Source organism: Bufo gargarizans, chromosome 6 (genome assembly GCF_014858855.1).
Source record: "Bufo gargarizans isolate SCDJY-AF-19 chromosome 6, ASM1485885v1, whole genome shotgun sequence".
NCBI lineage: Eukaryota > Metazoa > Chordata > Amphibia > Anura > Bufonidae > Bufo > Bufo gargarizans.
The window spans coordinates 238,028,046-238,046,428 of record NC_058085.1 but is presented as its reverse complement, the minus strand read 5'-3'; the positions used below and the strand labels follow the sequence as shown (position 1 = coordinate 238,046,428).

The following is an 18,383-nucleotide window of genomic DNA, read 5'->3' as shown; positions in this document are numbered from 1 at the left end:
ATATCCCTGAAACGCGTATGGGTCATACCTTGCACCGGTATGCTGGGACAGTAGTTTTTCCTGGATTCTGAAGTAGAAACGGCTGTGTTAAAGACCGTCGACCTTTGGAGAAAGCTCTGATTATACGAAGCTCTAACAAGCTCCTTTGAGTGCATAGCCAGCTGATATCTGGCTCATTGCGAACCTTTCAAGCTCGCACAAGGATAAGAGGACACCGGCTGGATTGAGGTAATATCAACACAGTTGCGCTAATAGGTGGGACGCTACCTTGGTTCAATACCGCACTGTGCCTCTTTGTCCTCTTTGCCTTTTTAAGGACTTGTGACACTCATTCATGCGCTGCTGAAAGTCAGCAGTAATATTGTACGGAGTTACGATTATTCAATAGTGTGATTATCAAAGAAGCCGTCTATTCAAAAGTGTAATTGAGGCACACGATTATCCAAGAGGATTATTTATTAGGAATCAAACAGATGGATTGCGGTTTCCTATACTTTGGATCCTGATTGTTGACTGATACGTTGTATCCACTGCTATTAACTGGGCACACGTTGTTTCCATTGCTGCTATTAACCAGATACAAGAACTGTGGTCACCCATACTTTTATATCTCGATGATTACCTTTGGTGCTATGTATGTGATTATATTTGTATGTAATTTTGTGCTGCTGATCATGTATTGATTTTATCCATCTATATATCATTGCCATTTTAGGGAGTACTACCTCCATTAAATTTTCTCATTTTGACCACATATTTGAGTGCCTGGTCTTATTGTTTTATTACTTATTCCCTTTTAGTGACTGGGTGGGTCACAAAGACCAAGATCACCTTATCTTAATTACCCAGCTGTAGTGATCCACAGACACTTTGTTTGAAGTTGTATTTTTTAATGGCACCATTTAGTTTACCATATTTGTATTGGAAAACGTGAAAAAAAAAAAAAGTATTTTGTGGGATGAAATTGAAAAAACAAATGCTATTCCACTGTATTTTTGGGGTTTTGTTTTTAGAGCATTCACAATGTGCTAAAAATGACATGAAACCTTTTTTTCTGCAGAACAGTACAATTATGGTGATCTTATTTATATAGTTTATTTATATGTTTTACTACCTTAAAAAAAAAAAAAAAAAAAAAAATATATATATATATATATATATATATATATTCTGACAGCTATAACAGCCAAGAGCTGTGTGAGGGCTCATGTTTTGCGGGGTAATCTGTAGATAGACCTTTTCATATTTTATTAGTCCAGACATGGCAATACCAATGGTGGTTATTTTTTATTGTTTATCTTTATGTGAGAAATTGATAAAGGGATTTGAATTTTTTTTATATATTTGTGTTATTTTTATATATTTTTAAACCGTATTTTTTTTAGTCACCTAAGGACTTTTACATGCAGTCTTCTAATCACATGTACCAATAGGCTGCAATAAAATACTATTGCAGTCTATGGGATTTTTGCCAACTGTCTGTCGGGCTGTGCGTGAAAGGCCTGGGGACCTTCACAAGACCCCAGGCTACCATAGCAAATAATCAGAACCCCTCAATTTTGCAGGGGCTTCGATCAGAGGGAGCTCCCTCCCTCTGTCTAACCCCACAAATACCATGGTCATTTTGATTGCAGCATCTAATGACCGTGATCCTGGTAGCTGCAGGAGCTTGTCTGCTGTATATGCAGCATCCGCTGCATATGGAGTGAGCTCAGCTCGTGAGCCTGCTACATGCAACCACGTAATGCTTGACATACATGGATGGCGTTAAGGGGTTAAACATCTCCAGCTGTCTTGGCTACACTGAGTATTTAATGCCTTACGTGTCAATTTAACTCTTGTTGTTTCTGAATGTATACAATACTTATTCTATGTATTGGGATTAGGTTGAACAACTGGCTGATATTAAATGTGAAACAATAAAAGAAGAAATATATGTGGAAGATAGCCAGCAGTGTAAGGTGGAGGAAACACCTACATATATCGGCACAGGTGAGTAGTGACTACTGAGTACTCACACGTTCTCCTTGTTCTGTCCCTGCAGCAGTTACATATTGTGTCAGCACAGTAAATTGAGGTCTTTTTTTAGAATTGTTCCCTATTAGGCTGTGGAAAACCCATGTTGCTTAAAAAATAAAAAACATATGCTGTTTTACCTCTGCTACTACCTGATCCGGTGATAGTGTTTTTCTCTTTGAAAAACGTGTCCGGTAGTAACGCGGTGGTAAAACCACCTGCATTTTTTAAAACCACGTTGTGGAAGTCTTACCATACACCAATGGTTTTCTTATCACAGGAAGTATAGATAGACCTCTACCCAGGGAGGTATCTAGAACAATGGTAAATTCCATAGAAAACCATAAAAAACATATAAAACCCAAAATTCCACTCAACTAATGAATGTTTTTGTACTGTATGATCCATCAACAGATTAACCATAATGCACATTATTTTTTTTAAATCATTTTATTGAAAGAGTAGTCAAAATGTGCCATGAAGATGCCATTTGTGACAATGGTCATGAGGCATTTTACCCATCTTGTATAGTCAGGTGAGGGCCAGGTAACAATACAATACCTACTTGCATTTATTTGTTATTCTGGTGATATAAGCATGTCAGGCTCGACTCCATCACTCCACAGCATGTCTATTACTAAATCCTTGCCATTTAACTTTGACAAGTAGTTAAGTTGAGGAAATACTAGAAAACACAGCAAATGCGAGGCCTCATGCACACGACAGTTGTTTTTCTCGGCCTCCGTTCCGTTTTTTGTTTTTTTTTTTGCGGATAGGATGTGGACCCATTAGTTTCAATGGTTCAGCAAAAAATGCTGATAGTTCGTCCGTTTGTGTTCCTCGTCCGTTGTCCGTGTTTCCCTTCAGCAAAAAAAATAGTGCATGTCCTACTTTTTTCACATTTGCAGACAAGGATAGGCATTTATTACAAGGGATATGTGGAAAAAAAGGATCCTAAAAAAAAAAACTGATGCCGCATCCGTTTTTCTTTAGCGGATGCAAAAAACAACTGTCGTGTGCATGAGGCCTAAGGCTGAAACAGTATTACAACAATAGGTTTTCCATAGTGTTGAGCGAACTTGTGTTTTAAGTTCGGCGTCTAAAGTTCGGGTTTGGGTTATCGAAGTATCCAGTTATGAATTCCTCTACCACGGACCATAACAGAATTTAGAATCCATAACGAGATACTTCGATAACCCGAACTTTAGACGCTGAACTTAAAACATAAGTTTGCTCAACACTAGTTATCCAACTTCAGTAACAATGGTTACTTTATTCCATTGATGAATAAAGTAACTATCATCTTTTTCAATAAAGTTGGAGTGCTGCCTTCTATTTGGAATTTTACTACTTTAAGGTGCATTAGACCTCTTTTGGACTTTAGAGTAATTCTTCATGGCATAGATTTCACTGGGTGTTGAAATCGTTCTGCTGGAATGTTAGCTCATGCAGACAGTACATCTTCTCAAAGTTGCCACAGATTAGACGCAGGCTCTGAATAACTTGTTCTGCCTTGTCCCAGAGATGCCTTATAGAATAAATGTCTCAGGACTGTGAAGATTAGGGAAGTTTAGAAAACTCACTGTCATGTTCCTGGAAGCAACTCATGACTATACAAGCCTTGTAGCATGGTGTGTTGTCCTGCTGAAAATGTCCTTCTGCCATAGAGTAAATTGCTGCAATAAAGGGATGAACTTGGTCGGCCACAATGCTTAAAGGGGCTAACCAGAATGTTTTATATTGATGGCCTATACTCAGGATAGGCCATCAACATGAAATCAGTTAGGATTTGACACACCGCACCCCCATTGATCAGTCTTCTAGCTGCCGCAACTATACAGCTGTGTTCTTTGTGTCAGACATAGAACTGGTAACTGAAGTGAATGGAAGCAACACTGCAGCTACCAGTTCTGTGCTCTACATAATGGATGGCACTGATTAGATCTGGCACCCGAATGACAAAGTAATAGCTGATTGGTGGGTGCAGGATGTCAAACCCCTGCTGATCTCATATTTATGGCCTATTCTGAGGATCAGTATCAAAATCCTGGACAACCCCTTTAAGTAAGCCCTATTTTCCAAATGTCTCACCCTTCTGGAATGGCACTCAAGCTGGTTGCCAGCACTATATTTGACTGCTGGATTACCAGCAAATATGCATATAGCATCAGTGAGTAGGATGGAAGGGACTGATGGGTACCTTAGAAATAGCAAGCACCATGGTAAGGGAACAGTTTTACTGGGGGTGTCCCAATATTCCAGAATGGAGTCCTGCAGACTTTTAGGTTCAATAACCTGGCTTAATTATCACAGTCTTCTAGTAGGAAAGACAAACGATGAACCTACCAGAAACAGTATTTTTGTGAGTACCTGAGATCCTGATTTGTTAGCATTTTGCCATTCTATAACAGGCACTTTCAAGGTCTCTTTGGTAGCAGCCACCCTTGACTTGCAGATGTTTTTAATTTCTGTGGACTTATCAAAGGAGAATCAAGTAAAAAAGCTTCTGGTGACTGTATGTGGAATAAGTGGCCTGGAACTGAACATTGGGTCTTTGTCAGAAGGACCCTGCTTTAGGATTCAGCATAGATAGAAAAGTAAGTACAGGAGGTGTTACACTACCCATTACAAAAATGGTGACAGGCTAAACTCCTCCAATGCAGGGCAATTTAGTGCTGCCTGTCGAGGCATGAAGACTCTGCTGTCAAGGAGTAAGAAAATGAGTGCCAGGCATCTGAGCCATGGAAAGTGATCTGGAAACCATCATTGATCTCTAGGAATGAAGGTATTGGACTTGGAGCAGGACGATATTAGCAACAGTGAATAAACTTTATAGTAAAGTCAGTGCAACAGTGTAGGGATATTAGGCTCCCCACCCATTTAAAGGTGTAGGCAGTCATCCAATGAACGAGGGAACCACTCATTCATTGGGCAAAACTGTCATTCGTGCAGGCAAATAAATTATGGTTTCTGGGCATTAGATTGTGCTTTGTTAAAGTGGTATTCCCATCTGAGACAATGGAGGCATATCGCTAGGATATGCCTCCATTGTCTGATAGGTGCGGGTCCCACCTCTGGGACCCGCACCTACACCGTGAACTGAGCGGGGAAGGTGGTGGCTGGAGTACCCAGGTTTTCTGGGGTCCTGCCACCACCAAGCGCTCTCCCCGTAGTAATGAATGGGAGCGCACCGCGCTTCCGTGGCCACCGCTCACATTCTTATTATGGGGCCGATCGAAATAGCCAAGCCAGCACTCGGCTATTTTCTGCAGCCCCATAGAAATGAATGGAGGGCGGCTGTGCATGCGCCGTGCGCCCTCCATAACTTTCAAGGCTCTGTTCTCAGTGTAGGTGCGGTTCCCAGAGGAGGGACCTGCATCTATCAGGCAATGGTGGCATATCCTAGCAATATGTCCCCATTGTCTGAGATAAGAATACCCCTTTAATGGCACTCTGCTGCCCAGAAACAATGCAGCTGTATGAGAACAAGCGATTGTAATAGCACATGCAAGGCATTATGAGGCTTGTTGGAAACAGACTCTCTAGTGCCATGTAGACATTCTCTTTCCTTATGTTCTCCATTTGGACCAGTCTACCATGAGGATATATTTCAGCTATCTTTTGTCTCTGCAGAGTTTGACAATAAGATATCTTATTTCCTACTTTCCATCATCCTCCCACCTTCTGAACACCCCATCCTGCCACCCTCAATACTGTGTCCGCTGTGCTCCCCAATACTATACTGCAGAAACAGTCCCCCTAAAAATACTAGTACCACACAGTGACTCCTCCAGTAATTATTGGCAAACCATGCCCTAGAAAATAGCTGCACCCAGCAAATAGGGCTGACACTAATAGTGTTGTTAACATAGTGTCCCCAAAAATACTTGTGTTAAGTTGATGCCAGGGTGCCTCCCACAGTAAGTGTTCTCAGAAGTCCCACCAATAGTAATAATTCTCTGCCAGTGTGCACTTAGTACTAACAGTGCCTCCGATAGATATACTGCCGCCGTTGTGCCTCAGAAGTAATGAAGCCCCAATAGTGCCCATACTAGTAATCATGTTCCCCTCAGTAGTACTAATTCCCCTTATAATATGTGGCAGTAGAAAAAATTGCCTGCAATGTCTATCAGTAGAAAAAATACCCCTTATAGCGTGTGACAGTCCAAAAAATGCCCCCTTATAATGTGTGCCAGTTCCAAAATATAACAATGTGTATTACAATGTGTGCCGTTACAAAAAATACCTCCTTACAATGTGTCCCAGTACAAAAAATCCCAGGTTATAATGTGTGCCAGTAGAAAAAATTTCCCTTAGGACTCATGCACTCATGCGGAACTATTCACTTTAATGGTGCTGCAAAAAGAACGGAAAATACTCTGTGTGCATTTGGTTTCTGTATGTCGTTTCGCAAAAAAATAGAACACGTCCTATTATTGTCTGCATTACGGACAAGGATTGGATTGTTCTGTTCCGCAAAATATAACTACTCCGTTACGCAAAATACTCAATGCACACGGCCGCAATTTAAAACTGTTGTGTGAATGAGCCCTTATAATGTGTGCCAGGAGAAAACATATCCCTTATGATGTGTGCCAGTACAAAAATACCCCCTTTATTATGTGTGCCAGTACAAAAAAATTGTAGAGCCCCCGCCCTTATAATGTGTGTACGTACAAAAGATCCGCCTCAACAGCATACTGCCAAATAAAAATAATAGACTGAAATACTTACCCCCATGCAGCTCTCAGCAGTGTGGTGCAGGACACAGGCCTCTTCCGGTCTGTGTCCTCTGCTGTATGCTGCCCAGCTCAGGCGGCACGATGATGACATTGTGCCGCCAGTGCCAGCCTCTGGTACGCTACAGGCACTAGGTCTGAAGTCTATCCGAGGAAACAGCAGGGCAGGGAGACATCCAGTGTTCCCTTTAAGCTGTGTGGCAGTGTGCCCCCGCTCAGGCCCTCAATAGGCCTGCTTACTACCGCAGCCCGACACCTGGACTTCAACAAAATGCCTGTTCTAAATTCTAGGACGGCTTACACCAACAATGCACACCATTTTCACTGAATGCACTGTCGAGGTGGGATCTCCAGAACTCAGAACAGGCACAAGCGATTGTACCCACAGGGTAAATGTTATTTCCTAGTGGGCTAAAGGACCTTCCTTACATCATTGCCCATGTGACCAGACTTGTGGGGTAGGAGCTGGAGGAACAGAGAGCTATTTTCCTGTAGTTAGAGAGGAGCACTGCTGTAGTTCAGTATGTCCTAGCTGAAGGAAAGGAAGGACGTGGCAGCGCCGCCAGCATGGAGTCCGTGGGAGAGGCACAGGGAGGCACACTAAGAATGCAGGTAACACTACCACATGATCTGCACTAGTGTTATCTGTGGTTTTACATAGGACTGCAGGTAACACTACTACTTGATCTGCACTAGTGTTGTCTATGGTGTTACATAGGACTTCAAGGGACAGGGAAATAAGACTTTTATGGAATATCCACAGGAGTCCCATAGATTCAAATACCACTGGTCCCATTCTCCCATAGAAGTAAATGGACAGAGCCACACATGTTGAGCCACCTCTCCATACACTGCCATAGGCAAATGAAGCTATGTTCTCAAGAGAGTCAGTATCTGTCGCACTTTGATTGTAAATCTACAGAAACGTTAGAGATGAGACTTCCCCTCTAAATGATGGTCGCATAGTATTGCAGATTACCTTGTGGTTGCAACATGGAAATACACCCTTAGTAAGAGAGTGCTCACCTTCCATGATGCATCGTCCAGCTACCGAACTGCTCAGCAACAGCAGAGGCTTAGAGGGGACGCAGGAGACACCTCTCCGATGCCCTGCCGCAGCATTCAACTGTATTGACATCCTGAGGATGGTGATACAGTTGAATATAGAAGTACTCATTGCCTACGGCCCTGCCGCCGTCCCCACTTGTCCCTAGGTGGTGCCGCCTGAGGCTAATGCCTTACCTCGCGTAATTGGAGTAGAATCTCTAGCTGCACAGCAGGGTAAGAAGGAGCCAAGCATGTTTGAAAATAGATATATCTGCATTTCAGTATTCACAGTTAGCCATTCCTGTGAGCATTCCTAACAGGTAAAGGCTGTTGTGGGACAACCCCTTTCATTTCCCCTATACCAGTTCCCATGCATCAGCATTGGGACACAACCCCCATATTACCATACACCAGCATACTCCATCAGTTAATAGTGATGCTTATCCTGTGGCTTGCTTACATATACAAGAAGAAGACCGGCACTTGCAAAATGGATGCAATACTTGTCTGTTTATTGCCACATCAGAAAGAAAATGACATGTTTCGACTCTTTCTCAAACAGGTATGTGTATGAAACAGCAGAAATTAAATAGCCCACCAGTTCTGACATCAGGTTGTCAGGGAAACCACATAAACAAAAACAGAAATAATGCTCACAGGAACTTTAGTAATTGGGGGACTACATAGAGAGCATGTATGGCTGTAACATTAACTAGATAGCAATAATGTAGCAAAAAATTACAGGACTTTGATACATAATTGACGGAAAATAAATAGTACAGTGTTTATGTATAGAAACAAATCTACAAGTATAAATATTGGAGGCACGGTAGGACAGAAAGCTGCATAATATTTCTTTGATAACTTCTGATGTTACAATTTAATCAACATTTATGTATATGTTTATGTAAATAACTTTCAATTTATTATAGCAAACAAATATTATTGTATGTTCATATTTGTGTAATTGAACAGAACAACATTATTATATTTTTTTTATTCTTAGAAGATGTTCAATACATTTTTTGTGAATCCCAATAAAGTACAAATTTACAAGAAAACTGCAAAATAGCACTTTGCTATTAGATCAAATATCATGACATAAGGTGCATATCGAACTATGGAAGGATATGGTAGGGCAATAAGCATAATGTCCATACACATAACTGTTTGAGAGTGTCGAAACGCGTCATTTTCTTTCTGATGTGGCAATAAACAGACAAGAATTGTATCCATTTTGCGAGTGGCGGTCTCCTTCTTGTATATGTAAGCGGGATGCCGACCCTGGACACGTGCACCGCGCATCAGTCAAGTGGAGTGCCGACTGTTCTTTTGTGAATTGTATCCTGTGGCTGTCACCAATTGATTAATACATCTTTTAAGTCCTGTCTCACCACCATGATGCTTATCTTCACCTTTGGAATGTCTATCCCTCTTCATCTCCAACTTCAGCATTGTAGCCCTTTATGTCCCACTGTGGATCCTCTTACATTTACAATTGCAGTTATTCAACTCCTATTGTAAATAAGGTTCATTAGCCAAATTTACTAAGTTTCAGCCGTTTGCAATAAACCAATCAAACAAGAACAATTTAAACAATACAACACAAAATTCCAGTTTTAATAATTACTGCAGTCTCTGAATTATTCAACACCGTGAATGGAATCCTTCCTAAGATCAAACATTTGCAACTCAGGTGTTGCCTTAATTAAAGGGCATTTGTCAGCAGATTTGTACCTATGACACTGGCTGACCTGTTACATGTGCGCTTGGCAGCTGACGGCTTCTGTGTTGGTCCCATGTTCCTATGTGTCGCATTGCTGAGAACAATGAAGTTTTAATATATGCAAATTAGCGCCTAGGAGCAACTGGGGCATTGTTGTTACGCCTAGATGCTCAGCTGTCTCTGCTACTGCCGTTCTCCCCTTGGATTGACAGGGCCAGGCAGTGAAAATGTCATCATGCCTAAGGCCCCTTTCAGACAAGTGAGTGTCTCGCTGCGGACTCGTAGCGAGACACCCGGCCTGTACTCCCAGCACTGCCGGGGTCACATTGCATTATATTGATGTAACCCTTACAGTTCTGGAATGTAATTTGGATAACAGTGACAGCATTATGTTGCTATTATCCAATACATTGCAGAACTGCAAGGGTTACATAGTATCATAAATCAATATAATGCTATGTGACCCTGGCACTGCTGGGAGTTCAGGCCGGGTGTCTCGCTATGAGTCCACAGTGAGACGTCTGAAAGGGGCCTAACCCTAGTGGAGAGTACAGTTGCATAGAGATCAAACCCTATATAGGTGTAACGGCAATGCCCCCATTGCTTCTAGAGGCTCATTTGCATATATTTAAACATACTTTATCCCAGCAATGCGGGCACCTATGAACATGGGACCAACACAGATACCTTCAGCTGCCAAGTGCACATGCAACAGGTCAGCCGGTTTCATAGGTACAAATCTGCTAAGCACATCTGATGAAACCAATCAATAGCTTCATTAGTTGTGTCAGGTGTGTTTGAGATAAAACACCTGGACTGGGTTTTGTTTACTGTGACGTTTGATTGCATGTTAGAAATATGGCTACACCATGAGTGGTCCAGAATGTTTGGAGAAGAGATCATTGCCTTGTACAAACATAAAGAAAGCAAAGGCCTTGAATGTTCCTGGAGATACAGTTAGAAGCCTAGTTTGCAAGTCTACTGCCAAAGGAACACTGGCTACACTACCTGGACATGGCAAAAAGAGAATGCTGTCACCAGCTGCCACTAGATTTTTCAGGAGGCAGGTGGTCAAAAACCCTCGAGTGACTGTAAAAGACCTGCAGCAAGATTTGGTGGCAGCAGGCACAGAGGTTTGAGCTTGCACAGTTAGTGTGCTGCAAAGGAAAAGAAAATGCAAATCACACACAGCAAAATTGAATTACAAAATTGAGTTATTTTCAAGTTTGCTGTGTGTTTTCCCTTGCTGGAAGTAAATGCATCATAGACAAAGATATGTTGTTACAAAAACCACACACTTTTTTAATGCATTTTTATAGCAGCATCCAAAACCCTGTTATGTGTGGCAGCACCCTAATGCATATACTAAACATTACTCAAAATGTACACCTCTACTGACCCAAAAGCACAAGAAGTCAGCTACAGTATGCTCAAAACCATATAAATAAGCCACAGAAATTCTTGTACTGTGCACCGATTAAACAAAATTGGAACTTTTAAGGCCTATGGATCAGCAGAATGTCTAGAGGAGGGAGAATGAAGCATATGCTTAATAAACACCCTGGGCCGTTTCTAGGGAATCTTACCAAAGGGGTTGTCTCACTTTAGTAAGTTTAATTTATCATGTAGAGAAAGTTAATATAAGCCACTTACTAATATATTGTTATTATCCATATTGCTTCCTTTGCTGGCTGAATCAATTTTTCCATCACATTATATACTGCTCGTTTCCATGGTTACAGACCACCCTGCAATCCATCAGTGGTGGTCGTACTTGTACAATATAGGAAAAAGCATCAGCCTCTCTGGTGGCAGGGACCATGGGCTAGTGCTTTTTCCTATATTGTGCAAGCACGACCACCACTGATGGATTGCAGGGTGGTCTGTAACCATGAAATTGGGCAGTGTATAATGTGATAGAAAAATGAATCCAGGCAGCAAAGGAAGCAATATGGAAAATAACAATACATTAGCAAGTGGCTTATATTAACTTTCTCTACATGATAAATGCCACTTACTGAAGTGAGACAATGTCACCACCAGACATCTGACAGACGTTCTTCAGAACCTCCTCCTTGAGGTTCCTTTTGTTTTGCTTTCGTTTTCTCATCCGGTTTGCTGGATCCCAGGTGACCCTGACTCCCTCCGTATCAAGTGTAGGGAGCCGGTGGTAGGGTGTTCAGGTGTTATACAGTCGAGGAACGAGTATATGCGATCATCTACCATTGAGATTTTTGCATAGGCTGAGCAGTTAGGGAGAGAGCCAGGTATGTTGCAGGGCTCTCCCTTTGGTTCCTTAGTTTTGGATCCAGTCAGTCGGATCTTCATTTTGTGTCTTCTAGTTTTCTGTACACCTTCCGTGACATTATAAACCACCAAAACCGTCTCAAGCATGGATCCAGTTTCACTTTTGACTGAACACATGCAGGGTCTTTCATTGGAGGTAGCAGATCTCCGTAAAACTGTTTCTCAGTTTCAGGTGACCGGTTCAGCTTGCGTTCATGGAGTTTGTTCTGAGCCTAAGATCTCGCTCCCGGATACGTTCTCCGGAGGTAGTGAGAATTTTGTTCGTTTTAGAGAGGCTTGCAAACTCAATTTTCGCCTACTTCCCCATTCCTCTGGTGATGAGGAGCAGAGGGTGGGGATCATCATCTCGCTGCTCAGGGATAACGCTCAGTCCTGGGCCTTTTCGCTGCCAGTGGGGGCACGGCCCCTCTGTTCAGTGGATGAATTTTTTTTAGCCCTGGGTCAGATACAGTTGCAAGAAAAAGTATGTGAACCCTTTGGAATGATATGGATTTCTGCACAAATTGGTCCTGAAATGTGATCAGATCTTCATCTAAGTCACAACAATAGACAATCACAGTCTGCTTAAGCTAATAACACACAAATAATTAAATGTTACCATGTTTTTATTGAACACACCATGTAAACATTCACAGTACAGGTAGAAAAAGTATGTGAACCCTTGGATTTAATAACTGGTTGAACCTCCTTTGGCAGCAATAACTTCAACCAAACGTTTCCTGTAGTTAAAGATCAGACGTGCACAACGGTCAGGGGTAATTCTTGACCATTCCTCTTTACAGAACTGTTTCAGTTCAGCAATATTCTTGGGATGTCTGGTGTAAATCACTTTCTTGAGGTCATGCCACAGCATCTCAATCGGGTTGAGGTCAGGACTCTGACTGGGCCACTCCAGAAGGTGTATTTTCTTCTGTTTAAGCCATTCTGTTGTTGATTTACTTCTATGCTTTGGGTCGTTGTCCTGTTGCAACACCCATCTTCTGTTGAGGTTCAGCTGGAGGACACATGGCCTTAAGTTCTCCTGCAAAATGTCTTGATAAACTTGGGAATTCATTTTTCCTTCGATGATCGCAATCCGACCAGGCACTGACGCAGCAAAGGAGCCCCAAACCATGATGCCCCCACCACCATACTTCACAGTTGGGATGAGGTTTTAATGTTGGTGTGCTGTGCCTCTTTTTATCCACACATAGTGTTGTGTGTTTCTTCCAAACAACTCAACTTTGGTTTCATCTGTCCACAGAATATTTTGCCAATACTGCTGTGGAACATCCAGGTGCTCTTGTGCAAACTGTAAACGTGCAACAATGTTTTGTTGTATCCTTCCATGAAATCCATTTTTGTTTGGTGTTTTACGTATCGTAGATTCACTAACAGGGATGTTAGCATATGCCAGAGTCTTTTGTAAGTCTTTAGCTGACACTCTAGGATTATTCTTCACCTCATTGAGCAGTCTGCACTGTGCTCTTGCAGTCATCTTTACAGGATGGCCACTCCTAGGGAGAGTAGCAGCAGTGCTGAACTTTCTCCATTTATAGACAATTTGTCTTACTGTGGACTGATGAACAGCAGGGCTTTTGGAGATACTTTTATAATCCTTTCCAACTTTATGCAAGTCAACAATTCTTAATCGTAGGTCTTCTGAGAGCTCTTTTGTGCAAGGCATCATTCACATCAGGCAATGCTTCTTGTGAAAAGCAAACCCAGAACTGGTGTGTGTTTTTTATAGGGCAGGGCAGCTGTAACCAACACCTCCAATCTCATCTCATTGATTGGACTCCAGTTGGCTGACACCTCACTTCAATTAGCTCTTGGAGATGTCATTAGTCTAGGGGTTCACATACTTTTTCCACCTGCACTGTCATCGTTTACATGGTGTGTTCAATAAAAACAAGGTAACATTAAATTTTTTGTGTGTTATTAGTTTAAGCAGACTGTGGTTGTCTATTGTTGTGACTTAGATGAAGATCAGATCACATTTTATGACCAATTTGTGCAGAAATCCATATCATTCCAAAGGGTTCACATACTTTTTCTTGCAACTGTATATGATGATCCAGATCGTATTGCTCTGGCTGAGTCTAGACTACGTCTTTTATGCCAGGGTAAACAGTCCGCAGAGATATACTGTTCAGAATTTCGGAGATGGGCAGCTGATACTGGTTGGAATGATGCTGCACTCCGAAGTCAATTTTGCCATGGTCTTTCAGAGGGATTGAAAGATGCATTTGCCTTTCATGAGAGACCTACCTCCTTGGACTCTGCCATGTTTCAGGCCGTTCATATTGACAGGCGTCTTAGAGAGAGAGGAGAGATCACTCCTTCCTGTCATACTCAGTCCAAGGACAGTGCGGCGGTCTCATTCAGTGCACAGGGGTCTCAGTCGCTCTCAATCCCTTCTGAGCAGGAGCCCATGCAGCTGGGTTTGCTTGCCTCTGACAATAGAAGATTCAGCTCTCATAGGAAGGTTTGTTTCTGTTGTGGAGGTATAAATCATTTGGCAAATGTTTGTCCCTCTAGGAGATTCAGGCAGTTTTTTGAGAGTAATAAAGTAACAAAAATAAAAAAATCCTCTAAAAACGTTGTTACTATTGTTGTCTGTTGTCTGTTACTATTGGCAAGGTTGATGCGGAAATTGAAGGTTTTCCGTTTGCTTGTAGTTCCCGTTTTGTCCTACCTACCTCTGGCGCTAGAGAGCAAGAACATTTTTTGTGAGATTTTTGTAGATAGTGGAGCAGCTGTCAATCTCATTGATAATCAATTTGCTATAACTCATGGTTTCCAGGTATGCACTTTGGGAAAGGATATACCTGTTTTTGCTATTGATTCCGTTCCACTTTCTCAGAAATCGTTAAAGGGCATAGTTCACAATATCCGTTTGATTGTGAGTGATACTCATGTTGAGGATGTGTCATGTTTCGTCCTAAGCGGGTTGCCTACTCCTCTAGTGTTGGGGCTACCCTGGCTCACTAAACATAACCCCACCATTGATTGGCAAGCGAGGCAAATAAATGGTTGGAGTGACTTTTGCAGAGAGAATTGCCTCACAACATCTGTTTCTGAGGTTTCTACTAAGACTGTACCATCTTTTCTCTCTGAATTTTCAGATGTCTTTTCTGAGAGTGGTGTTCAGGAGCTGCCCCCTCACAGGGAGTACGATTGCCCTATTAATCTCACCCCAGGCGCCAAGCTGCCTAAATCTCATTTATACAATCTCTCCCAACCTGAAAGGGTCGCTATGCGTGCTTATATCTCTGAGAGTCTGAGAAAGGTACACATACGACCCTCGAAGTCACCTATTGCCCCTGGTTTTTTCTTTGTTAAGAAAAAGGATGGTTCTTTAAGACCGTGTCTGGATTTCAGGGAGCTGAACAGTATCACAATTCATGACCCTTATCCGCTTCCTCTGATCCCGGACCTGTTTAACCAGATTGTTGGGGCTAAAGTTTTTTCCAAGTTGGATCTAAGAGGGGCATACAACCTGGTCAGGGACAGAGAAGGAGGCGAATGGAAGACGGCCTTCAATACCCCTGAGGGCCATTTTGAGAATTTGGTTATGCCTTTTGGTTTGATGAATGCTCCAGCCGTCTTTCAGCATTTTGTGAACAGCATTTTTTATCATTTAATGGGGAAATTTGTATTAGTGTATCTAGATGACATTTTGATTTTTTTTCTCCTGATTTCAAAACTCATAGGGAACACTTACGTCAGGTCTTGCTCATCCTGCGGGAGAATAAATTGTACGCTAAACTGGAGAAATGTGTGTTTGCAGTTCCAGAAATTCAATTTCTGGGGTTTCTTCTCTTCCGCTTCTGGTTTTCGCATGGAGCCCGAGAAGGTCCGCGCTGTGCTTGAGTGGGAGCTTCCTGAGAATCAGAAGGCGCTGATGCGTTTTTTGGGCTTTGACAATTATTACAGGAAGTTTATTTTGAATTATTCCTCTGTTGTTAAACCACTCACTGATATGACTAGAAAGGGGGTAGATTTTTCCTCCTGGTCGGTAGAGGCGCGTAAGGCCTTTTCTAATATCAAGGAGAGTTTTGCTTCCGCTCCCATCTTGGTACAACCTGATATCTCTCTGCCCTTCATAGTTGAGGTGGACGCTTCTGAGGTGGGTGTGGGTGCGGTCTTGTCTCAGGGTCCCTCTCCTGCCAAATGGCGACCGTGTGGGAGATAGGGAGTTGTTGGCCATCAAGTTAGCTTTTGAGGAATGGTGCCATTGTCTAGAGGGAGCCAGAAACCCTATTATTGTGTTTACTGACCATAAGAATCTGGCCTACTTGGAGTCAGCCAAGCATCTGAACCCGAGACAGGCCAGATGGTCTTTGTTCTTTTCAAAGTTTAATTTTGTTGTCACGTTCCGCCCTGGGGTTAGGAATGTGAAGGGGGATGCCCTGTCACGTTGTTTTCTGGGAGGTGGGAATTTTGAAGACCCGGGTCCCATTTTGGCTGAAGGTGTGGTGGTCTCTGCTCTTTATCCTGAATTGGAGGCAGAGGTTTAGGTAGCCCAGTCAGAGGCTCCTGATCTTTGTCCTCCTGGGAGGTTGTTTGTGCCTCTCGCTTTAAGACACAAGATTTTTATGGAGCACCACGATACTGTCCTTGCTGGGCACCCGGGGGCAAGAGCCACAGTGGATCTCATCGCTCGGAGATTCTGGTGGCCGGCACTTCGTAAGTCGTTGAGGGTTTTGTGGCAGCCTGCGAGACCTGCGCTCGTGCCAAAGTCCCTCATTCACGGCCATCAGATCCTCTCCTCCCGTTGCCCATTCCTTTCTGTCCTTGGACACATCTGTCCATGGACTTCACTACGGACCTGCCTCGTTCCTCGGGGAAGACTGTGATTCTGGTGGTGGTGGAACATTTTAGCAAAATGGTGCATTTCATTCCTTTTCCTGGCTTGCCCAATGCTAAGACATTGGCGCAGGCATTTATTGATCACATTGTCAAATTGCATGGTATTCCTTCAGACATAGTCTCTGATAGGGGCACGCAGTTTGTTTCCAGATTCTGGAAGGCTTTCTGTTCTCGCTTGGGGGTTCGGTTGTCATTCTCTTCTGCTTTCCACCCGCAGTCGAATGGCCAGACAGAGCGCGTCAATAAGAATCTGGAGACATATCTGCGCTGTTTTGTGGCGGAGAATCACGAGGATTGGTGTTCTTTTTTGTCCCTTGCGGAGTTTGCTTTAAATAACCATCATCAGGAGTCCTCTGATAAGTCACCATTTTTTGGTGTATATGGGTTTCATCCGCAGTTTTGGACATTCTCTGGAGAGGGGTCTTCTGGTTTACCTGATGAGGACAGATTCTCCTTGTCTTTGTCATCTATCTGGCAAAAGATTCAGGATAATTTAAAGAGCATGAGTGAGAGATATAAGCGTGTGGTGGATAAGAGACGTGTGCCTGGTCCGGACCTGAATGTTGGTGATCTGGTGTGGTTGTCTACTAAGAATATTTTTTGGGGATGTTACAAGGCCTAGAAGTTTAGAAACAATTCTTAAAATTTTTTAGAAATTTTCAAAAACCCACTTTTTAAGGACCAGTTCGGGTCTAAAGTCACTTTGTGAGCCTTACTGTCATGGTCTTACCTCCTTGCTGTTCTCCTTCGTTTGACATGTGCTGGCGGCCATCTTGGTTTCTGGGTTTCTTGTAGCCTCCCACCCTGCGGCTCCTCCTTCCCACTGGGAGGAGCTGGATGCCTAGCTCATATATATAGGAGGTCTGTGGCTTCAGTTCCCTGCTTGGTCCTCCTGTGCTCACATGCTTCTAAGACTGCTGCTGCTTCTGGTTCCTGATCCTGGCTTCGTCTGACTACCCTGCTGATTCCTGATCCTGGCTTCGTCTGACTACCCTGTTGGTTCCTGATCCTGGCTTCATCTGACTACCCTTCTGGTTCCTGATCTCTGGTTTCGCAAGACCCTGCTTCGGTTTAGCCATCCGTTTGGACTTTCGCCTTACAGCTTGATTTTCAATAAAGCCTTCTTATTTCCACTCATCTCTTGTTGTACGTCTGGTTCATGGTTCCATGACATTAGGACCAAGCCATGAATTCTGACGGTACAGGGCCATCCTCGCTACCTACGCTGGTTGCCAGACTTGATCAGCAGGATCACCTGTTGGGTCGGTTCGCTGTGGCGTTGCAAACCCTGCTTGAACGCACGGCTCATTTAGCTTCCGTTGCCGATGGGTCGGTTGTCGCTCCTGGGCCCGCTCCTACTGCCGCTCCGGTTGTTGCGCCAGAGTCTACCCCGACACCTGTTGCTGCGCCTGCGGTGTTTCGGGGTATGACCGGTTCTGCCCCCCTTCAACAGCGCTTTGGGGGAGAGCCAACTCAGTGCCGAGGTTTCCTTAACCAGGTGGGCATTTACTTCGAGTTGCTGCCACATGCCTTTCCTACTGAGAGATCAAAGGTGGGCTTCTTGATCTCGCTGCTCTCGGACAAGGCCTTGGCCTGGGCCAGCCCTTTATGGGAGAACAACAATCCGGTGGTTGCCGAGTTTTCCGGTTTTGTTGCTTCTCTTCGGAAGGTATTCGATGTGCCGGCTCGTGCTG

The 18,383-nt window shown here is 43.2% G+C and overlaps 1 protein-coding gene across 1 annotated transcript in view; it reads left to right on the top strand.

Moving 5' to 3' along the window:
* LOC122941333 (oocyte zinc finger protein XlCOF6-like) overlaps positions 1 to 18,383 on the top strand; it is a 69,603-nt gene that overhangs the window by 30,446 nt on the left and 20,774 nt on the right. The window contains exon 6 of the mRNA XM_044298470.1: positions 1,887 to 1,992. Coding sequence (XP_044154405.1) covers positions 1,887 to 1,992 — 106 coding nt within the window. The remainder of the gene's footprint in view (positions 1 to 1,886; positions 1,993 to 18,383) is intronic.